The sequence below is a fragment of the Hakea prostrata genome, chromosome 2, assembly GCF_041222555.1.
Source record: "Hakea prostrata isolate BN-2017 chromosome 2, UWA_Hpros_2, whole genome shotgun sequence".
Lineage (NCBI taxonomy): Eukaryota > Viridiplantae > Streptophyta > Magnoliopsida > Proteales > Proteaceae > Hakea > Hakea prostrata.
Window position 1 is genome coordinate 60,608,827 of NC_142601.1, and position 24,091 is coordinate 60,632,917.

General features: G+C 38.6%; 2 protein-coding genes across 3 annotated transcripts in view; both read right to left on the bottom strand.

Annotated features, from left to right (window-relative positions):
- Nucleotides 1–1,035: 1,035 nt before the first annotated feature.
- LOC149025401 (uncharacterized) lies at nt 1,036–4,942 on the bottom strand. 2 transcript variants are annotated; one of them, XM_089145633.1, is made up of 9 exons: nt 3,375–4,942; nt 3,197–3,274; nt 3,010–3,112; nt 2,842–2,916; nt 2,586–2,736; nt 2,402–2,471; nt 2,241–2,306; nt 2,009–2,131; nt 1,036–1,903 (listed from the first exon to the last, which is right to left on the bottom strand). In XM_089145633.1, the coding sequence occupies exons 1-9, from the start codon at nt 4,375–4,377 to the stop codon at nt 1,728–1,730; spliced, it is 1,845 nt and encodes a 614-aa protein (XP_089001759.1). In that variant the 5' UTR covers nt 4,378–4,942; the 3' UTR covers nt 1,036–1,727. The 2 variants fall into 2 exon arrangements, with proteins under 2 accessions (XP_089001759.1, XP_089001760.1); XM_089145634.1 differs by having other exon boundaries at nt 1,038–1,903; nt 3,197–3,271; nt 3,375–4,940.
- A 6,798-nt stretch (nt 4,943–11,740) lies between these two features.
- The window catches only part of LOC149025402 (formin-like protein 18), a 32,502-nt gene continuing 20,151 nt past the window's right edge, over nt 11,741–24,091 (bottom strand). Inside the window, exons 13-17 of the mRNA XM_089145635.1 lie at nt 15,330–15,401; nt 15,118–15,234; nt 13,075–13,143; nt 12,894–12,960; nt 11,741–12,252 (exon numbers count right to left, since the gene is read on the bottom strand). Of these exons, the coding sequence (XP_089001761.1) occupies nt 12,065–12,252; nt 12,894–12,960; nt 13,075–13,143; nt 15,118–15,234; nt 15,330–15,401 (513 nt within the window). The 3' untranslated portion in view covers nt 11,741–12,064. The remainder of the gene's footprint in view (nt 12,253–12,893; nt 12,961–13,074; nt 13,144–15,117; nt 15,235–15,329; nt 15,402–24,091) is intronic.

Genomic DNA, 24,091 nt, shown 5'->3' on the forward strand with positions numbered 1-24,091 from the left:
GCTTACACCACAGATTTCAAAAAAGAAATCATTCAAGCCACCACCAAAATGTGTGGAAATGGTTAATTTTGGAAGTAAATACAAAATTTCAAGGTACACATAACCCAATCACATTCTTTCTTTTTTAATAGAAAATTACATTCCTTGATTCAAAGATTTATTAATTCACCGTATTTAGAAAAATTTAAGGTAAATTAATGAATGATCATCATTTCAGAGATTTACAACTTAAGTTATAAACTAAAATTGGCCAAAATAGAAAAGAGTGTGAAAATCATTTTAAAAGAAAACTCTTGTTTAGGAATAACATAACTTAGATGATCTGCAACATTGTCGACTTGGCAAAAAATATACTTGAATTTCATATTATCAAAAGACGATACCATTGTCCAAAATGGAGATTAGGAGATGTACATGTTGTGATGCTTCAGGAGATTCATAACATGATCACCTTTGGAAGGCCCATGCTAGTCTCCCAAAAAGACTCGCAATATTGTGCACTTGACGCCCTACTTTATAAGTCATGAGTCAGCTTGATATCAAAGCTTAGAACAGATCTATATTGGTTGTAACTTACAAGGAAAGCAAATATTACAAATGATTGATTAATTAATATTCAAAGAAGAATAAAGCTACAGCTAACCGCAGCACTACAAGAAAATGAGTTTTTTTTTGCATTTTGTTCACTTAAATTAGGTCCAATATTACACGTTGCTCAATCGGGTGAACATGAAATATTACAAGTTACTTCTTCTTCTTTCTTTTGTTAGGTATGCTTAGGAGGACATCGCCCCAGATTCATTGTATTGGTGGATCAATCGATTGCTCAATTTCTCTCAATTTCTCTCTGCATTCTCTCAATTAATTCCCCATCGACGTGATTGGAGACGCTTGAAATCTACAAGAACAGCATGAGAAGAAGCGAATTGCGTCCTCAGATCACGGTTTTTTTTGCTGGCAACAATTAGAATGACGTGGGGGGGAAAGTTTTTTTTTATAATTAAGTGAGGTTTTGTAAAATAAAATAAAAATAAAAAACTTTTATTTCCCTTCATGCATGGCAAAATGGTAATTTCAAATACGAAAATAACAATGAATAACTTGTAATAATGACCATTTAATTGGACAAACTAGAGTTTGGACCCAACTTAAGTGGGTAAAAAAAAACTCTTTCTTAAATGTAATAATGCTACGTATATGGGCCCAAAAGTCAAACCCACCGAAAAGCCTGCTTAAAATTCCAAACCCTGGGCTAGATCCAGTCCAAAATTAATGTGGGTTAAGCTATAAGTCGAGGCCTTGGGTTGGGCTCCACGTCCGTAAGCCCACTTTACATTTTCCATGTAGCACCGAGTTGAGTAGCATGTATAGATCAAAGAAAGAAACCACTCGCCCAACACAACTACACACTACTCCAAGGTCCAAGCAAACAATTCCCTTACCAACAAAAAAAAAAAAGCAAACAATTCAATACTTTTCTCTTTTTGTCTGTACAAAAGAAGATCGAGAAAACAAAAACAAGAAATAACTCGGCATCACCACTACATCACATGCCATTGTAGGGTTAGGCTAGACTAGAGGCTGGGCAAAAAGGAGAAACAGCACTATCCACAACTAACGTACGCAACGTGTTTCATCATGTCCATGACAAATTATTAATTATTATTCTTTAGACGCCTTTCCTGTTTTGCCCCTTTTTTTTTATCTCGTAAACTTCACCAGAAGCTTTAGCAATCTTTCTTTTCTTTCACTATAATAGTAGTGGTGGTGGGTCCACGATGTTCTTCTCTCTGTTCATCACCCTCTCCTTCTACCGTCCAACCGGAATCTTCTCTTTCCATACCCCAATCCTCGCTCACTAATGAATGCTGATAATATCGAACGGCCACTACCAACATGAATACTACAAAACAGAAAACGTTGAAAAAGTACATTATCAACAGGCCTATATAGAATTACTTGTTTGTCCCTATCTCTCGTTTGAATAAAATGACAAACATGTCCTTACCTGCCCAAATGCGGGCTACAACCGAAGAAAAATTCCACACCAAAGTGAAAACTGCAGCTGCAACGGCTTTCTTGTGCGTACAAGAATTCCAGGCGTCCCGAAACCGTCCGATCCAAAACTTTCCTGTCAAATGATGACATCAACGGATAAAATACAATTAAATATCATCCAAAATGAACTTGGCGAAACCCAGGAAAAGAAAAAGTAAAAAGTAACCAAAGCTAATTTTTACCGTAAGCGGTGAGTTGGTTAGAATACGAAGAACAAACTTTGGGAACTGTAAAAACCGCGAAGAAGCCTAGAAGGAAAAAAAAGCCAGAGTGGAGAGTCAGAGGGATTTACTGGAATTTTAACCGTTTCTTGGATCAATGAAAGGATTACACTTTTACCCACCCAATTTTGCCATCTTCCAAACGGTGATGGAGCTTCCACAACGAGCCAAGACAAACAGCAACACTGCCAGCTGTCATTGTCACAGTTTCTACTTTCTTTAGCGACTATTCTCTTTTACAGTTCACTTTCTAAGTGAAAAAACGAGAAAGAGAAAAGAGAAACTGGAAGAGAAGTGCTTGTTCACCTTCATGGTAGTGGCAGGATCTCCAGAGAAAATGCTTCTGAGCTTCAACAGAAACTCATTCAAGTAAGGAAGGACTAGTTTTAGTACCCAAATTGCTTCTTGTTCCCCCACTATATATTCCTCCTTTGAGTCATCCATATCTGTAGATCCCCTGTTATTTTTGGGGTTCGCCAAGGGAAAAGAAGAGAATCAGAAACACTTAAAAATGGGTAAAAGTTGCTTTAATTAGAAAATGTATTCAGTTTTGGAGGATTACCTGCCAAGAATTGATTTATAGAAAAAGATTGCAGCAAGATAGACGAGACTTATATAGGAAATTGCAGAAACCAGGCTGTGGGAGCAAAGGAGCAACAGAAATGAGTAATGGGCGTTGTTTGGGGCACGGGATTAAATGTGAATTACTATTTCTATAGCGTGTTTGTACCTAAAATTGATATCTTTGGTGAAGGAAGAGGAGAGCAGGAAGAATGTTCCAGATCCAAATACAAAAGCTGATCTTGGTATATCTCTCCACATCACCAAATCCACTGAAAAGAAAACCAGCAGTAGACAAGAGTGAAGAAAGTTCCATAATCAAGGACCTCAATTTGATCCCTGAAACTACAACTCACCGAGATTCTGCAAATTGCTTGGGGTCCTCTCCGGACTTTGGTCGAACACTTCTGGAGCTGGAGCTGGAGCTGCAACTGCTATTGAAAAATCAAAAGATAAAGAAAAGAAATGAGATAGTGAAATTATCATAGACCACATAAGTATCTGGTATCGAAATTTTGAAAGGAATAAGCTTACCTGAACGTGGTTTTCTGACAGAAGGATCAATTAGAGGGGTAATGCCAACAGTTTTGGGCTGTTTATGCACCACTTTCGCAAATATACGTTGGGGTTTCTGATGTATCTGATGAACTTTCTTCTCTTCATTCAGAACCTTCTTGGGTTTTACCAGATCAATTACCTGGCGATCTTTAACCGGAGATGACTTCTCCTCATTCACATTTTCTGAAACGGATGTTGGTTTTTCGGGAATCTGGCAAACCACCTTCTCTTCTATTTTTTCAGGTTTCTGTTCCGAAATGCTAATGGGTTTCTCTTCTGCTATGTTAACTTCCTTTACATCATAGCTTTCCTTCTCTACCTCAATTCCCATATCGTACTCTTCCTCTTCTCCTTCCTCTTCTCCATCAGCATCAACACCATCATCGTCCACCCCTAATCTTCGTGGAGAATTAACCTGACTCACATTGCTTACGCTACGCGACATAGTCTTCTCTTTGCTAATCTGGATCTTCTTCTCCTCGGGTGATTCAGGAGATACCATGGAGGTATCGGATCTGGTCTTCCTTAGCTCAATTGAGCTCCGTTCATCAACAGACACATCATGCTCCTTACTAGATCCATCAGAAGCTCTGTTTGTTTCAGATCTTGTTTTCCTAATCGTGGTTGGGCTTTTTTTAACCTTCTCAACTGAATCAACCGACACGGTGAGCTCCTTGCAAGAGTCATCGCTCAATTTTTTCAAATCGTATCTTGTCTTCCTCATCTGAAATGTGCTTCTCTCATTCCACGTCTTCCTCTTCCCAGACACTACACCATTCTGATTCTGATTCTTCTTCAATCGCCGGTACACATTAAGCCCTTTATCTTCAAAGCCACCGCCGGTCCCCACCTCAGAAATCTCCTCGCCATTGAACACCTTGATCCCACCTTTGACTTCATCGCTCTTCATTCTACTCTCCCAGACAGAGCCCGCAACAACACCATTTGTAGATGCAGCTCTTCGTCTGACAACATCCATATTTACTCCCCACTAAGCACTTTTGATAACCACCGCACTAACAGAGTAATCAAAACAGAGGAGGAAACTTTAAGCTAAAGAAACAGAGGTTGGTGGTAAAAGATAACATGGGATTCCCTACAGAGGATTGAATTACAAGGGTGAAGCTACTTTTTCAACCAAGATCTGTGGCAGCATAAAGAGAAGACGAAATTGGTGGGGTTAAATCATGAATGATTAGCCTTTTGTGGGTTTCTTGCTCACTTTGCAACGAAGGATCTTCTTTAGGTGTGCCCTGTTTCCAAGGCACTCTCACAAACCCAAAAGGCCCAGAGGCCAGAGATTCTCACATGCAGAGGATGAAGAAACTTGCGAGGAAAGAGAGGTCTGGTCTGGTCCCTTCTGCAAAATGGAATTGTTTTCCTTAATTTGCCTGGTTTCTGTAACTGAAATATTGCTGAAATTCTTGCAATCTGATCTGGGTTGGCTTTTTGCCGAGTGAGAAGATACGATGAGCCTCTTAAAATGGGGAACCCCTTAACTAAATAGAAAAACAGGGGCAGAGTGTAAGCCGTAAACATTATGGCCGTTAAAAAGCTCTGCCAGGCAATCACTTTGCTTTTGACATTGCAACAGTTGTTTTCTCCGTGAATGGCCGTTATTAGCTGTCAGATCAGACGTCGTGGACGTGGAACTCTAACTCTCAATTGTTGGGAACCATTAGAAAGATTGTCCCTGCACGTCACTTTAAAAGAATAGAAGGGTGTTTTTGTCATTATAAACTTTCGACTCGGACACACTGTCTCACTAAAAAGGCATAAGAAATCTGTCCTTTTTTTTTTTCTGGTTAAAAGAAAAAGTAAAAAGGAAAATTTTCTATCCCTCTGGTTATTTCACCTTCAATTTCTTCAAAAGATGAATACTAAAATGGCCAAATTGTCTACTAGTCTTGTCCTTTTAATGGATTAAAGCAATTTCTTTTTCTCTTTTTCTAATCAATTTTCTTCACTTTCTGTATAAGAATCCATTACATGTGATTAGGTATATTTTTCTTTTGCTTTCTCCTCTGTTCCAGAAGTATTTTAATTTTTCCTTTGATGAATTCTTATAAAAGAGAGAAAATTAAAAACATTAAATCTAAAATGTTTAATGGATTCTCATAAAGGATGGAGAAATCTATTCACATTTAATAAACTTCTAAAAACAAATAGAGAAGTTTACCATAAAAAATAATAGAAAATAAAAAATTATAAAAGAAAAAATAAAATATAAAACATTAAAAAATACATCTAGATATGTAATCCTACAAAGAAGTAGAATAGATAAAATAAATAACTAGAACAGTTAAAAATATCAACACAACCAATTAAAGAGATAAGAACAAAGGGTAGTTTGGCTATTTTAAAATATTAGAGGTGAAATTTTTGCCAACGCATAGCTATTCTAGTGCTAAAACCAACACCTCTTAGTGAAGATGTCATGAGTTCGACTCTTGCTGAGACATATTAATATTCCCATCCCTCGGCTTAATAAAGCCTCTTTGTACCACACAAAAAAAAGGGGTGAAACTTTTGAGAGAGTAAATAGAGAGTTAGTACAGATAGACATAGAATTCCCAAATAAGAAAATTTTGATTTGGCTCTAGAGGTTGTTGTATAAGTATAAGTAATAATAATATTGTGAGGATTAGTATTCTAATTTTTTCTCTTCATCTAACCCAGTAGATTGGGATTTCATTTCTGTTGTTCCTACTTTGGTATGTTGTGCAATGAATGATAATTTATGTGCCCCTTTTAGTGAGGGAGAAATAAAGAAAGTCTTGTTTCAAATGAGCGGGTATAAGGCTCATGGCATTGACAGGATGCCCGCTATTTTATCACAAACATTGGGATATTGTTGGGAAGATGTGGTTCGGGCTGTCTCACATTTCTTTAATAATAGATTTATGCTTAGGAGTTTAAATCATACTATACTCACCTTGATACCTATACCCAAAAAAAACATCCAAATTGGATCACATTTGGCCGATAAGTCTATGCAATGTGGTGTCAAAATGTATTGCAAACCGCCAAAATCGATTATAAATTCCCCTCAATTAGTGCTTTCATACTGGCCTGAATATTTCTTATAATGTTTTATTGCCCAAGATTGCTTCTCCATTTGCGTAAGAAAGGGGGGGGGGGGGAGAAGGGAATCATGGCTTTGAAATTGGACATAAGTAAAGCGTATGATAAATTAAATGGTCCTATCTTTATATGGTACTAGTGAGGTTTGGTTTTGCAGAGAAATGGGTTCATTGGATTCTTCAATGCATATCAACAATTCAGTACCATATTAAGGTAAATGACTCAATTATCGGGACAATTTCATTGCAGCGAAGGTTGTCTGCTTAGCCCTTATCTCTTCATATTGTTCTAGGATGTGCAATCTAGGCAACTCCTACTGGATCTGCCAAGGAACTCTCTTTCCGGCATTCAAATCTGCTGGTAAGGTTCGAAGATAAGTCATCTAGTGTTTGCAGATGACATTATAATTTTTGCACCTACTATCCTAGATAAAGCTATCTCAATCTTGCACCTGTTAAAGGAATATGAGTTTGTTTCGAGCGTGCAACTCAATTTAGATAAATGCAATATTCTCTTCAATCTAGCACCCTTGCTCACAATAGGGAGGTTATCACTTTCATCATGCAGATCAAGGAAGTGCAATCTCATGGCCTTTAATCGAGTCGTCAAACATCCTTTAGAAGGTCCAAGAAGCAGGTTCTTAATGATTCCACTAGTCTTTGGGCATTACTTTGAAAGGAAAATACTATCCCATATGCTCTTTTGCCAAGAGGTTGTTCTCAACAGTGGTGGAGTCTTTTAGCTAATCGAGATCTCCTATCTAAAAAGATATATGAAGTGGTTGGTAATGGACAAAATACAAGAATTTTTGGATCGAGACCAGTGGATCCCTTCTTTACCACTCAATCAAGTAATGCTCACTTAATTCCTTCCATAGATTCTCCTAGCTATTTCTTGGACCTTCTAGATTGGCACTTTAATTCTTGGAGGACAGAATACATGCACTCTACATATTTAGAAGTGGAGTGCAATGCAATTCTCACTTTTTTTTCATTTCTCATCCTGACGTGCTCACAGTTATGAGAGTTTTTCTTAGGGCCTGTTTGGTTACATGAATCTAGAGATTTGAAATCTCTGGATTCATGAATCTGAGAACTATACCCGTTTGGTTATAAAAATCTCTAGATCATAAATCTAGAGATTCACCTTTTTACACTAAAAACGTGAATCTATAGATTTTTGGGTAAGGGGTGAAATCCAGAAATTTTAAAAAAGCTATACATTTGCACATTCACAAAAATCACGTCAATCAAATAGTTTTTTAGGATGAATCCACTGATTTCATTCTACAACCAAACATCTAATTTTATGAATTATAACTCTATAGATTTGAAATCTCTAGATATTTGAAATCTCCAGACTCATGTAACCAAACAGGCCCTTAAACTATTTGAATAAAATCCTTTTTTATCCTGTGACTGAAAAGAAAAAAATATATATTATTATTATAATCATTTGAAGGTATTTTAGGTAATATGATCAATAAATAGAAATTATTATATTTTAATTAGTATTATTTATCAAATTATTGTTAATATACTTATGGATGAAAAATTACAATTTTGCATATCATTTGTTAATAACTTAAAAGGTCTAAGGGATTGAGTGGTAAAGGTATTTAAGGAAATAGAAATGTAACCGTGTTTATTTTTATGACTATCGAGTTCTTGTTTTTATAATAGTAGTATGATAGTATGATGCAGTACCCCAAGAGATTAATTCTATTGGCAAAGACCAACACTTCACAATAAGAGATCAAGAGTTCAAAACCCCGTATACTAAAATAGTTATCATACTCCCAATTCAAGCTTTTTTCAAACGGTGGCAAATCCTTGTGGCGTATCATTACAAAGCCCATGTCTATCCATTATTGGTCACCTCCCCCCCCCCCCCCATATCGGATCTAGATGCATTCAAATCTCTTGTGATTTCATATTGGAAATAGAATCCTCTGTTGTGCATATTTCTCTTCTATACTCAGTTGTAAACCTATATATCAAATAGAAGACGGGATCAAAAGCTTGATGTTAAATTAAAATAAATCTGTAATGGCTTTCTATTTGATTTTAATCTCAGTCTCGTCTTTGATATATAAGTGCATTGATGTATACAGTCAAGAGACACTCATAATATTGGTTAATCCTCTAGATAAGAGTAAGATTGTCACTTCAACCTATTCAATTCACCCTCCTCATGTGATATTATGATGTAGTCATGTGAGATTAATCCAGCTCAACTGCAATGGATACCATTCTTTTCTTCTTTTTTTGGCCAAATATGGATAATATTTTTTACACTCTATGGGTGGTGTGGCCCATTAAGTTGAGCCATTGGTGCATGAATGCGTGTGACACTTATATAAAATCCAGTATATAAGAACCTGCCTCTATCAATTATATTCCATATAATTAACTAAAAATGGACCCAACTCTCAACTATACTTTCTATAGAATTATGAGATAACATTTTCTATTAAAAAAAAGAAAGACAGTTATGGATTACAATTTTAGACCCACCAAATACCATGGGGACCTCAAATGGTCAAAAGGTACAACCACTAACATCTTAGTGTTAGGTTAGGTTAGGAGGGTCCAACACTTGGACCCCTCAGAGAGTCTTAATCCAAACTTCCATTAGCTACTTTTTGGCACTGAATTAGAAGTTTATCTTCCACTATACTCTCAATTGATACAAAATACATGAAGATCTAAAGCTACAAGTATATAAATATATATATCGTTTGTTTTCTTTCATTTTCATTTCTGGCAGACAACACGTGGCAAGTTTCTCTCTTTTTTTTTCTTCCTTTTTTGGATAGAGGACATGAGTCAAAGCTCCACGTTACTACTTGGATACCTTCCCCCATTTGCATCCCACAGGCCCACTAGTAAAAGAGATTCCTTATCTGGGTTGGCCCACTTGGCCCAGACCAGCCCTTCAATGCCTGGCTCCTGGTGGGCCTAAAAGCAAGGGAAACGTTTTTAATTAGAAGGTGCAAAAGTGAATCCCCTGATTGGTTGGTTTATTTTAATCCGTTTTCCCTAATTAGGCCTAAAAGGCATAAAAGCCTAACCGTATCCGTATGAACGTATACACTATACAAATACAGTATACGTTGGAGAGAAAATGGATTCATAATCTCACGATATTTTGAACTATTAGGTGAGATGTCGCCGTCGGGATTTGTTTGCTTTCGTTTCGTTGGAGAGAATCATTTGCTGACATATTAAATATTTTAATATCTAATTGTTTTATCCGATCCTATGTTTTGGTGGGGCCCGTTTCGTCCACGGCACGTGATTGTCTCGATATACGAAACACGCAACCTTTTATAATATTTATATGTATTTATTTATTTCAAGGAAAGGAATACTGTAATGTTTAATACAGAAGCAGATGAAATTACCATGCTATCCACAATGAAAAGGCATAATTCCCACCTAGGGATAGTTTCGGGCGATAATCGGATTAATCTCTTTCTTTGTCACATGAACTACAATATATCAGTTATTACTCTTTTTTTTTGGATAAAAATATAAAAATTATTAGTAAGGGCTCAAGTTTAGTGTTGTGCAATTAATACACAACACTGCAATGAACAGTTAGTCTAGATCAAAATTTCGACCTTAAATCTTCGCAGTAAGTATTGTGCATTAATTACGCAACACCCAAGTAACGTACTATTATGGTATTACTGAAGAGCGTCTTATTTTTATTAATGTGTGACATCCTTTATTTATTGAGCGTGATACAAAAGTTTGGTGGCTGGTTCAGAGATGGACCCAACTCATCAACATACGTGGTTAGAATAAAGGCTATATAATTATGGATCTTTACTTTCTCCTCTCCATCTTCAAAATGTTAATGTGTTGATCAGGTAACTTAATTTACGCAACCCCACTATCGAAATTTCCTGGACAAATCTAATGGTGAAAGCATTTACCATGTCTCATCTAACTAAAGGTCATGCAGATTCCTACCATATGGCAGAATTTTAATTCGTGGAGCTTGGGAGAAGCAAATTGAGAACTGCCCAATTCATTTCATTGATAATGTCAATCTACTGTAATGAAATCTAGTTTGGTGTTGGCAGATCCAATTTAATACTATTTTGCAGATCCAAGATGTGTTCAGAAATCAGTGTAGTGGGTGAGAACAGAAGGCCTTCAAAATTTTCAAGAACAGTAATTTTTCCCCCTTCCATTAATTGGTTACTTGGGGAATAGGTGATGACCATACAAGAATCAAGTGTCATTGGAACTGTTTTAAACGAGTTACTTGTTAGTGGTTTTTTAGTATGTTAATATATAATAAATGATTGGCGTTGAAATTTCTGACCATTCACGTGACTTGAAATACCTACCCGAATTGTTTATGGTTTCGTTAATTTTTTAGTATTTTTCAATTTTAACTGGTTGACATAAAAAAAGCATTACCGGAGGGGGTTTTGACCGCTGTTGGAGCGGAAAAATAGGATGAAATTAGCCTATTAAATTATCAGTAAAAAAGACACGAGCCTTGGATTCCTAACGACATGATTATTTAAACCACACTGGTTTCTAGGGTTAATTTATCTGTAGAAGTCTAGGCATTTGGAAGATTTTTCAAGCCTCAGAATCGCTATAAGTTGTCTCATACCCCTTTTATATGTTCTTCTCCAACTGTATGCACCTTCTCCCTCCATTTTCCAGTGGTTCTAGTTTATCTGATTGAGAAACAAACTTTCTTGCTTTAAAACCCTAATTACCACTTATGGGAATGTTGGTTTGGCATGAAATACTTACCACAGACGACTGGTGATGCAGGCATCTGGAAGATTTTCAGACCTTCAGAATTGCTATAAGCATGAAATGTTGGTTTGGCCCTATTGGCATGAGGGTACTACTACCTTCTTTTAAGTTTTACCAGGACTCGATCGATGAATCTGCAGTACACCTTGAAGCAACTTAGGTTTAACCTGTTGCTACCCAAAATGTAAACCAAGAAAAGGAAAGGAAAAAATGGTGCTATTAAGCAAATTGAGAGATATCAGATGAATGTTTGGATACCTATAGTTCAAAAAATATACATAAGAATATTTGATTTCCAAAGAATAAAGAAATTGCTTATCAAGAACAATACGGAGGGTGCCAAAAGAAAGAGTGACATTCTTCCTGAGACATTTTTACATTTACTGAAATCTAAACAGAACTGCAACCACTGCACTGTACAAAAGGTGAAACAGAGAGGAACGTTAATTGAAAAAGAGAGGGGGGGGGGGGAAGGAGGGGGAGAGGGCAGCAGTGAGGGGTGGGAGATGGCAGCAACGATGGAGGGGAGAGGGTTGAATTTATTCTCTATAATACAGCTTCAGCCCTCATAAATATCTCATCCCATCCACAGCCCCAGTGTCTTCAAATTTAGTTCACCAGGTCATCAGCTTTTCATTCACCTTGTGTCATAAAAAACATGAGCTTATTGCCATTATTGTTTTCTCTTCTGAAGTTCCACGGCATCATTTACTGATGAAGATGGAGCATCTACTTCTCTCTCCATAAGGTGAATTTGTTCCTGTTAGTGAATCGACAACGATGTATGGTCGATCATTTGAGGTTTCCGCTCTTAATTGGAGTCCGCAGCAACTGATCTGGTTCTTTATTTGCAGCATCAGCTTTCATTTTCTCGTTTTGTGCTTCCTTTTCCACCTTCTTCTTTTCAATCTCAATCTGTTTACAGTTATCCTCATGGGCCCGGCCAAACATTCTCACAAAGTTGAGTAACGTAGAAACAACTGGAATGGCAAACAAGAAACTACAGATTGAGAATTGACACATGATTGAAAAAAGACCTAGAAAGTTAGACAGCCCAAAAAGTGTACAGGGCTAGATATTGAATTCATAGCCAGGCAGACATTGCACCAGATATTCAAAGATGCAAATGATTAGATAAACCATCTTAGAATTGCAGGATATGAAAATTTAACATTAGCAATTCTTCCAATACAGCTTGTCCATATGAGTCATGGCCACATAATCCAAGTACTTAGCAGCCAATCAAATCCAATTCCTAGACAAATAAGGTGAACTCTTTTCCTGTTCCCTTGGCTCATGTCCATTAAATTTAATGCATGATTTTCTTACAGCTGTACATAGCCATGCATGACACTAATTTATGATGGAAACTCCAACAAAGTCTGCACCCATCTGAAGGTCAAGTGACTTCATGTTAGCCTCTCCCCAGCCTATGTACCATAAGCAACACGACGACTCCTATACCATTATATTATAAGGTGCATCTCCTGTGGTAACACATACCAACAGTTTCCCTGATCAATGCCCAAATAGAAACAAATTCTTCCACACTATCCCACACAAAGTAATGCAGCTTAGATTGACCGGATACACATGAAAGAAGCACATAGGATTGAAATACCTTGCTCAAATGGGCAACGAGCTGGATCTTCTCCAAAATAAAAGGCCAATGCATCAGCATTCCTACCCTGAAAATGCATGCAAATCCTAGAATATGTAATGCAATAAATATTCACGCACGCACACACAAAAATGATAGGAATGTTCAAATTCCACTCTTTATGCCAAAAATTGCAACATACCACCGCAGAATACAATGAAGCCAAAGACCTTACATCGCCTTCAGCAGCAGCAAGAAACTCCTTCAATATCTGCAAAACAGTAACCTCCTGATTAAAATGTTATAGTTGGGAGATACCACAAGCACATAGAATGAAAAAAACAGTAATATTTTTCCCCCCCTGCAAGAGAAGGTAACAGCTAAAAGTAAATTAGTATCAAACATCTGAATTCTGAAGCCAATCAGGAATATTCCCTTGGTCCCACAATGTCTGCTCCATTTGAAAAGCCCAAAGGTATGGAACAGTTTCCATTTCATAATACTACCCACCCATCATAATTTTTGTCCCAACCTTTCTTCTTCTTCCTTCTTATTCATTCTCTTCTTCTTTTCTTTGTTTCTACTCATTATTCCCTGCTAGAACAAAACCCATACCCAGTTCTAACTCCCCGTACATGAAGCTCCAGTGGCACCTCCTTCACATAGCACTGAAGGAGAAGAAATGTCAAGAAAACTCTTCCAATGCACTTCCCAGAAGTCACACATTTGACCGCAATGCTTTACACCACTTTCTCTATTGTTACACCCTAAAGCTAAAACTGTTAGGGAAGGCCGGTGCAGATAGATACATCAACAGGGACCCATGGTAAAAGAGGGACAAAGAGGGACGATGGGTATAACAGTTATGATTCTCATTTGAAAACAAGGGTAATAACTGGAGAGGAGGCAAAGAAGGCCTCCAGGTAGCAGGTCCTCCCAGAGAATCAGAGCAACAAAAAGATCAACCAAAAGATAGCTGGGATATCTGGGAAAGAGAAACAGATGATAGCTCAGAAAGGTCAGAGAAGGCATCAGCATTGGTGCAGGCTTTAGAGGACTGCATGGTTCCAGAATGGTTGGAGCCAGCAGCAAAAACTATAGGGACCATTGGACTAGAGGGTTACCCCTGATTGAGAGGCTTGAGGCTCTTCGACTGACAGACGACAGCAGAGACCTTGGAGGAGCAAGACTTCTTATGGAGTCCAAAGAGCTTGAACATGAAGACTGGGGGAGGAGCCATTCATAGTGGACAGACTGAGTGGACCTTTGTCATTCAGCACTGCGATGGAGGGAAGAGCATCTTAACCGAAAAGTCCGCACATATCCTTGTGTATGTCAATCTATCCATTTGCTTTGTTTGTTCATAAGAGAACTGTGGGTTCACAATCACTGAGACATATTGCTAAGACCTGCTTCACACCAGAAGTGAAGAGGACGACTATGGAGAATGATTCATAAAGAATGTTACTGAGGTCCACCTGGTCAAGTTGCCAAATATTAGTCCCATCAACAAAGAAAAATCAGTTTTTCCCCCACATTTTGGGACCATATCAAGCACCAGAATTTTGTCACCTTCATTAGAGCGAGGATAAAATATTCTTTGTTGAGCAAGTATCTGTTCAAGGCCCAAGAAATTTTTTGTTTTATCAGAGACATTTTGAAGATGGTAAAGGATGGCTTGTGCAAATGAAGTGACCAACTATGCAGTTTTTCATTTTGAAATATCAAACGCCAATAAACTGATAAAGCAGCAATTTGTGTGGTACTTTTGAGGCAAAGCAAGATGGAGAGAAGGGGGAGACCATTCAAAGACTGCAGCAAGGTGGAAAAGAGTCTCCATATTTTTGCACCTGGAGTGGGGGAATAAAGTGAGGAGGCTCAGCAAGTGAGGATGGTGGTAGGAGGCTGGCAGTCATCTCATCTCTGGGAGCAGTTCACATCCAAATCATCATTAGAACTCAATTACAGTCTTTTTAGTATGCTGTTTTTGTATATGTCAGTGAAGGGTATTTTAAGGAATAGGATGGTTAAGTCGATGGGTCCTTCTACTTATTTCATTTTTATTCATTTATAAATAGGTGTTCCTCCCCATGGTGGGTAAGTTTTTCACAACAAAAACAACAGGAAAGTTTCTCTAACCACCTCCTCTCTAGAGACTTTTCTTCTTCCTCTGTTGTTCTTTCCATTGCTGCTAGTGTTTAATACAGGGAATACTCTTACAAACCCCAAGGAAGAAAGGATTTACCTTGCGAAAATTTGTTGATACAGGCCCATCATTTTCAGAGACCATTAATTCCTCTTCAACTTTCTCCAATCCTTTGCTGATGGCTTGCATCTCCTCTGCTAAATATTTCAATTGTATCTGTAAGGAAATCAGTAAGTTGAATCAGAAGATGCTACCTGCATTGCCGAAGATCATACTAAACTCATTTCCAAGCAAAAACTTAAACAAGATACCTTTGATGCAGCTTCCAAGCTCACAAGGTCTTGCTGAAAATCAAGAAGTTCTGGCAGTTTATCAGCAAGAACCTACAGTTTACCAAAAGAAAAAGGTTTAAAAAAGTCCAGTTACATGGAAATTCCAGTAAATTATGGGAAGCTCCAAGTTAGAATGACAGAAAAACAGAACACCGACGGTTTCAGACTGATGTAACATAGATTTTTAGTTCTTGATCATTGGCGATGTAACTTCAGTATAGGTATGGTGAAACTAGTGATTAGGGTTGTTATAGGGCATAAGGGCAAGCCCTATAACTTCAGTTTTTATGCCCTTGTTCCATTATAAATCAGAGGAAAACTTGAAGAGAATGTTGCATGGCGAATAAGAACAAGGTGGATGAAGTGGAGAAATGTTTCTAGAGTGATACGTGGTTTGACACACTTCACTAGATGTCAAATAAAATTATTGCAGAATCTCTGTAACACCAGCAACGACATATGGAGCTGAGCATCAGAAGATAAAGAAAGAACAAAACATAATATAAACTGAGACAAGATGAGGAAGCTAAGGAGGACAAATGTCAGAATAAAATAAGAAAATGAACAAGTTTGAGGTAATTTAAAATCCACAACAGCAGGTGATGAGTTGATAGAAGCAGTTTGAGGATGACCAGCATATACAAGAAAGGCCATTGAATACACTATTAAGAAGTGATACATACAGACTAGGGGAGCTAAAGGAACAAGAGAAAGACTAAATAAAGTTAGGTGAAGAAACAATATTCATAGGTACAAGGACAACAAATATCACTTCAAAATTCAAATAGAGTGAAATAATGAGACAAGATTCATAGGCACATGCTTACTTTAGTAAAGTTGGTTTGACCTTTTTCAAATCAATAATTAGCAGGAAAATGGCATCTTATTTTTTCAACGGAATCACCTTACACATGCACACAAGGAATATACATATGACAAATACACATAACAACATATAGTATAATTTGTAATTGATTTGCTTTTAACTAGTATTAAGAAAAGGCTATTTCAGTTCAACAATGCATGGTCCAAAGATAATTAAATTCAAAAACTCTCCAGAGGTAAAACAGCAATTTCTGTCCTCCCATGTAACGAAATGATGACATGCATTTGACGAGTGGATCACCTGTCTATTCAATTTTATCTGAACATATTCTTAAATAGAAAGAAAATTTTAAATTGCCAGCTTTCCAATTTTTCATCAGCCAACTGTTGCTTTCAGACATAGAAAGATTGAAAGTTTCCCCCTCCACGCAGAACACCAACAATCTAGTGAAGGGAAATAAATAGCGAGGATCATAAGGAATTACATCAGCATAATTGGCCATCACTTTTCGGCATAGCTGTCAACGTGTAATCAAGGTGCCTCTGCTTAAGCATCCAGGCTGATTTATAATGGTCTGGATGGCTGCCACCTTACTGTAGGGCGCCTTGCATTAGTTTAATTGGTATCAAACTAGGTTCTAACAATTATTTATGCCAAATAACATATGAGTAAATGCTTTTATATTTAACATAAATGAATTTATCCCCTATTTGAATCTCATAAAAAAAATAAAAACTCAAAAGGATTAAAAAGAAAAAGGTTAAGCCCCACCACCCCGCTTTTTTTTTTGTGGAGTATTCATGTTAGAAAAGAAGGGAAAGAGGACTGTACAGTGTACACTTAAGACCATCATATGCACCTTAGCAGGCACCAGACCATCTAAGCGCCTCGATTGCCCTAAAACGCTTCTGATTGCCTTCATGCCATGACAATTACACTTATCTGAAACTATATCCCGTATGCCAAGTTTCTAAATTTCAAGAGTGCTTTTGGGCTCTTCTACATTTTAGTTTGTGTCCTTTGGAAGGTAAATTAAGTGCAGTTTCTATTCATTGTCCTGTTGTTTTCATCACATTTCTTTTATAGTTTACAATATAGACCTTCCATGGCAGTAACCTATAAGTATGACCAATCTAGCCTCCTTACTTGATCATTCTTTCTATTTTACCATTCAGAGAAATCTCCAAAGTAAATGTCTAACATAGCTAATTCTTTATCCATCAGAAAAAAATGTCTAACATAGATTTGTTCAACTCTGATTCCATGTGATCATTTACTAAAAAAGCTTGATTCCCCAGAGCTGGAAGGCCTAGGAGAATGCAGCTGAGCAATGGCAGTTCCCCTCCCTCCGTCCAGAATCCTTCCCCTCTTCTCCCCCTATCCCTCCTGCCCCATGGCCTTCTCTGTTTTCCTCGCCTTCCAACCCCTCCAGAGTCGGGATCCCCCTGCACACTCCCTCTCAAAGACGGCCATGTTATTGCCTTCTGTCTAAATGCTGTTCTCAACTCTGAAGCTTCCATCTAAAGTTGCTATTTTGTTGGCAACTTCCTTGGCTTGAGACCCCCCCCCCTTCCACATTGTGCAAGCCTCGTTGACCAAGTAGTGGAAGGCCTCAGGTACTCTTGAAATCATCCAGCTCAACCATGGCTTCTTTCTCTTTAGATTCTCTAACAAAGATGATAACAACCGATTATGGATGAAGAGCCGTGAATGGTTGGCAAGAAATCCTTATTCCTAAGACCATGGCATCGAAATTTGTTGCTCACATGTGAAAATCTCTCTTCTCTACCCCTGTAGGTCTCACTACTTGGCCTTCGTCTTCATTATTGGCAAATGGCTTAAGTATCGTTGGATCTGCATTAAGCTCTCCTCTCTTCTCAGACACTAGAACTCTCAAGAAGGATTGTCTATCCTTTGCTCTCAATTATGTTGGCAACTGTTCCCTCATCCATCTCAATCAAGGAAGAATCTAGGTTCTGTTTCAACCAAAGGGTAAAATTTGAACGGAAGCCACCCCGCTGCTTGGTTTGTAAGTGTTTTAATCACAAGCCTTGCACCACTCCCCCTACACCTAGTGGGGTTCCTGTTCTCCTGTGTTGCCAACTAGAACTGTGCTTTTCAGAAACCCTCACCACCCCATCCCCCTCTACCAACACCGCCAACCTGCTGAGGTCATGACTTCCCTTGGTGACAGGGGCATGGTACAAGCGCGGCCAGGCGCCGCGCCAAGGCGCACCAGCGGCCGCCAAGGGGCGAGAACCGCAAATGTTGCCGCAACAACGGGGAGCCCGCAGGCACAGCGCCGCCTGCGCCAATGCCGCCAGAGCTAAGCGGACAGAAGTGCATAACAACAAATTACACAATGCCGAAAAAAAAAGGAGCCAGAAGAGGCCCAACCAAAGAACCGAGGCCCCCACGAAGTGGAGCAGAGCCAACAACAGATAATCAAGAACATTAAAAAACAAGACGAAACGGAAAAGAGACAAACAGGCGGGAAAAAGGAAAAGGAAGACAACGACGACAGCACAAGAGACAAGACACAGCGCCACACGAGGTAAGTAAGAAGTGAAAACACATATTCAAAGAGAAGATACAACATATAGTTAGTATGAATCTAGATGCGAGAGATGAAGAGTTTAATCTTTTTGGATAATTCATAAGGATCTGAAGTTTTTTTATTTATTTAGAAGGATTGTTGAATGTTGTTTAGTACAGTTTATTATAAAGATTGTATTAAAAGTAGTTTAAAGAGTTATATAAAATATGACAACCGTTGGTCGTTGCCGCCTGCGCCGCTCGCGGCCCCAATCACTTTGGCCACTTTGCGCATACTGGCAGGGTCTTCCTGGTGCTGGTCAGAACCAGTTCCAAGCCCTAGCCTTTGATGTTGACGAAGGACTGCTGATCGTTGACTGCCCTCCTCCACCTCCATTGGCTATCCCCTCCGTCAAACCCCCTATAACTTCTGCCTTGTTTGATTCATCCCCTACGCCTGCTGTGTATGGAACCTCCTTTCCCCCCCTTAGTCCTCCCTACTGCCTTACTGCCTATAACCTCCTGCGCTGACCTGGCCTTTGAGCCCCTTCCCTCCTTTCTCCAGGTCTATCGCCAAAGAGAGTATGATACCTCCCTCGTTCACAACCCGGGCAGTTTATCCCCCCTTCTCAACCGTCCCCCTAACCCTTTGGGCCTACTGCCCCATCTCCTGACCCGATACTCAATCCCAACTATGGCCCCATATCTCCCTCTAACCTAGCCTAAGCCCATCTCACCCTCTTCTCCATTCCTCTCCTCTTTGGTGCACTTTTACCCTAACCCCTCAATCTAATCCATTCACATCCCCCATTCCCTCCTCCCCTTTGTGGCCCACCCCTCTCCTCCTTCCTGGCCCAATCCCCCTTTGAACTTTGAGTGTCCTCTCCTTGGGCTGCGCCTGGCCCTCCTTTTCCCCAAGCCTTCTGTGGTGGGGATCACTTCTTTCCTTAAAAACTTAACTAGCCGCTATTCTTGCGTCCAACCTCAAGTGGTTCCCCTCTAGTGCCTTCTCCCTTGATGGCTGCGATCCCATAGCCGCCTCTCCTCTATTCCTTGGCTCCCCCCACCTGTAGTAGAGTCTTGCCCTCTTGAGGCTGATGGTAATCCCAATACTTCCGAAGAATCCAACATCTTTGAGGGTGTCCCCGAGTCCGATTGTGACAAATGTAGAGGAGTAAGGGATCTAATAAGGATTGCCACCATTTTGGTGAAGATTTTATTGTTGATTTTAATTCCTCTAGGAAAAGAAAGAAGAAAAAGGAATAGAGGGAGGAATCAGCTTCTTTCAGTTTTTCCTTTTTCTTGTCTCTAGTTTGCTTTACTTGGCTGTTTGGCTTCATGCCATTGTTTTGTAGTCTTTCCCCCTTGGCTGGGCGTGGCCCTGTTGTATTTGTTCTTTCCTCCCCTCTCTCCTTTTGGTTAATGAATCCTTTCTTCATCTAAAAAAATGTCTTAACATAAATTTGTTCACTGGTCCCAAACTCATAACCCTCATTTTCACATTCATAAAAATTGTCAAAGAAAAACCAAAGTACAGACAGTAACAGATTCCATCAGAGAAAATCAAAGTACATAGACATGGCAAACAACAGCAATAGGTTCCATGAGACCAGGAAAATGAACATCCAACCTGCTAGACCAGAATGTGGGAGATCCCAAGTACAAAGCAACCCGGTGGCATCTTGCAATCTTTCCACCATTGCACCCTCATGCAAGAACTCAGCCAAGAACAGAAGCTAAATCTGGGACCAAAGGTTTTTAGTGCAGGAATTCATTGCCTTAAATGTCCTTGAATTAAAAACTCAGTAAAAAATTTGTCTAATTTTCATTAGGACCCCCTGAGGTTTTTCTCAAGTCATTTTTAACCCAATAAACTGACATATTGCATTTGCCTCCCATGTGGTATCCAAGAAACTAAGGACAAATCATCCTTTTTATGAATAAACTACTCTTAGATCCTTTCGACCATTAAGATTACGTCATGTAGGAAAACTTCAATCCAACGGTTCTAATAAAAAACGAATACACTTGTAATTATAACTTTTTGTTTTTATATTCAAGTATTTTAGCATCTCCTAATCAGGTCCATTTGGTAATATCAAACCTTCAGCAGTGGCACCATAGGCTAGGTTACCCCCCTCTAGGAACTCTTAAGAAATTATTTCCCGATTTAGTTTCTTCTTGTAAAAAGGATGAATTTTTTTGTGAAGCCTGCATTTTTTGTGAAGCAAATTCATTCTACTTATTTACCTTCTCTTCATAATAGAAAATCTATTCATTTTGGACTAATTCATACTGATGTGTGGGGCCTTGCCGACGTGTGTCTATTACTGGCCATAGGTATTTTGTTACTTTTATCGATTGTCACTCTCGTTCTACATTGATTTATCTTTTAAAACAAAAAAATCAGGTTTTTCGATGTTTTCATGATTTTCATAATATGATTAAGACTCAGTTCAATGCCACTATGAAGATCTTTCGTAGTGACAATGGCACTGAGTATATTAATGGTAAATTTCAAAGATATCTCTCTGACTCTAGCATAATACCCCAGACCAGTTGTGTTGATACAGCTGCTCAAAATGGGGTTGCTGAAAGGAAGAATCGGCATCTTTTAGAGATAGTCCGTTCACTTATAATTGCTATGAATGTCCTTGACCAATACTGGAGTGATCCTATACTCACTGCCTCTTACCTAATGAATAGGATGCTCAGTAGAATACTTGATTTTAAATGTCCTAATGAGCTTCTCCAAGGAACCTCTTCTTTTATTATTCCCCCAAAGGTTTTTGGATGTGTCTGTTACGCTAGAATCACAGCCCATCAAAGGAAGTTGGCTCCCCGTGGCCTACGCTGCATTTTTTAGGGTATCTTGCTACTCAGAAGTAGGGTACAAATGTTATCATCCTACTTCCAGGAAAACCATTGTCTCCATGGATGTCATTTTTAATGAGTCTTGCCTTCACTATACACCTCTCTAGGGGGAGAGTCCTCGAGGAGAGGTGCTCTTTCCAACTCTAGACCTTTCTATCACACCACCACAACACAACTTAGGAGTTCAAGAAGTGTTTCCTGACCAGGGGGAGACTTCAGACAGTATACCTGAGAACTCTAATTCTCCCCCTTCGTTTTCTGAACCATGTGAAGAACCTGGTCAATGGGAGACCACTCCTGTGAGGCACACTATTGAGGTCTTTCAAAACAAGATTGACCAGAATAAGGAGGTAAAAACTTATCGGAGGAAGAATTACAACCGGCTAAAGCAACTGGAAAAAGGTGACACATTATCACTTCAGTCTCCTACTCCAGAATCAGATTCTATTGTTCCCCTTGAGATATCTTCTTTTGATCTTCCTATTGTTGTTAAAAAAGGAGTCAGATCTTGTACTCAGCATCCCATAGCTAAATATGTCTCTTATGACTCTTTGTCTGACTCTTACCGTGCTTTTATATCCTTTCTATCATCTATATCTATTCCTAAAAGTTGGCAAGAAGCCTATGCTAATAAGAGATGGAAGGCAACATAGTAAAGCAAATGCAGGCAATAAAGAAAAATGATACTTGGGAGTTGGTTACACTTCCTCCAGGGAAAAAACCACTGGGTTGCAAATGGATGTTTGTGGTTAAACAAAATATGGATGGATCAGTCAACAAGTTGAAGGCTAGACTAGCTGCAAAGGGGTTTACCCAAACCTATGGGATTGATTATTAAGAGACTTTTGCCCCTGTTGCGAAACTGAACACTATTAGAGTCCTATTGTCTGTAGCTGTTAACAAAGACTATAATTTGCACCAACTAGACGTAAGGAATGCCTTCTTACATGGGGAGTTAGAGGAAGAAGTCTATATGGAAATCCCAAATGGTTTCTTCGATGACAATACTGCAGGGAAAGTTTGTCGGTTGAAGAGATCAATTTATGGGTTAAAACAGTTTTTTAGATGATGGTTAGAACGCCTCCTAAAGGCAATGACTTCTATTGGGTACAAGCAAAGCAATGTTGATCATACACTACTTGTCAAGAAGTCAACTACTAACATCACACTTCTTATTGTTTATGTGGACGATATTGTCATTACAGGGAATGATGGTGAAGAAATTCAAAGGTTGAAGAACTTTATTGGTTGAGAGTTTGAGATTAAAGATCTAGGAAGTTACAGTACTTCTTAGGGATTGAGGTGGCTCGATCAAAGAAGGGTATATTCCTATCCCAAAGAAAGTATGCCCTAGACTTGTTATCAGAAGTGGGAATGTTAGGGTGTAAAGCAGTTGATACTCCTATTGAAGCTAGAGCTAAACTTTAAAAAAAAGAGGGAGAACCAGTGGACAAAGGAAGATACCAAAGGCTAGCAGGGAAGCTTATTTACTTGTCCCACACCACGCCAGACATCGCTTATGCAATGGGGATAGTGAGCCAATTCATACATGATCCATATTCATCTCATATAAAGGCTGTTATCAGAATACTACAATATTTTAAGGAAACTCCTAGAAAAGGAATACTTTTGTCACCCACTAATAATCTAAGAGTAGAAGCACATTGATGCAGATTGGGCTGGATCTCTAGAGAGGAAGTCAATTTCAGGATATTGTACCTTTGTTGGAGTTAATAAAGTTACTTGGAGAAGTTATAAACAGAATGTGGTAGCTATATCTAGTACTGAAATTGAATATAGAGCTATGGTTCGTGGAGTTTGTGAGCTACTATGGTTGAAAGGCTTGCTACAAGATATTGGAGTCCAAGTTCCAAACCCTATGATCATGGTGGGAAATCTCGCCGAGATCTCGCGAGATATCTCGCTATTTTGAGATAGCGAGACGAGAGGAGAGGCGAGATCTGCGAGATGGGAGATCTCGCCGAGATCTCGCCATATCTCTCGCTACAACCATAAAAACTTGCCAGAAACTTGATTTTTGGCCTGAATTTGTTGGGGATTCAACTTCTAAACATCTTTAAGGCATCTACAACATCAAATTATCATCATTCAAGCTTATTTCAACTAGATTTTCAACAAAGGTAAGATTTTCCCCCAAATTTGAATTTTTTTTCAAATAGAATGTTCAACAATAGGTGTGTAAGTCTAATGTAAATATATGTTGATCCACAAGCTTTGATCTACACTTTCATGCAAACCAATTTAATGTGACATTTAAACCGATATGTGACATACTACAGTGATGAGTTAACTTGGGAGTCATATGTGGCCACCGTTCGAGATCGCTTGATGCGGAATCGTTGAGTGATACTCTTGCTGTCTTGTAGTCTTGTAATCTTATTACTCACATACTCTTGTGATTGTGAACTTATGGATTATGATTTATGACTTTCTAGAAGTCTAAAACTTCTTATGGTTGTAAAATTTTGAAAACATTTAAGTTCTT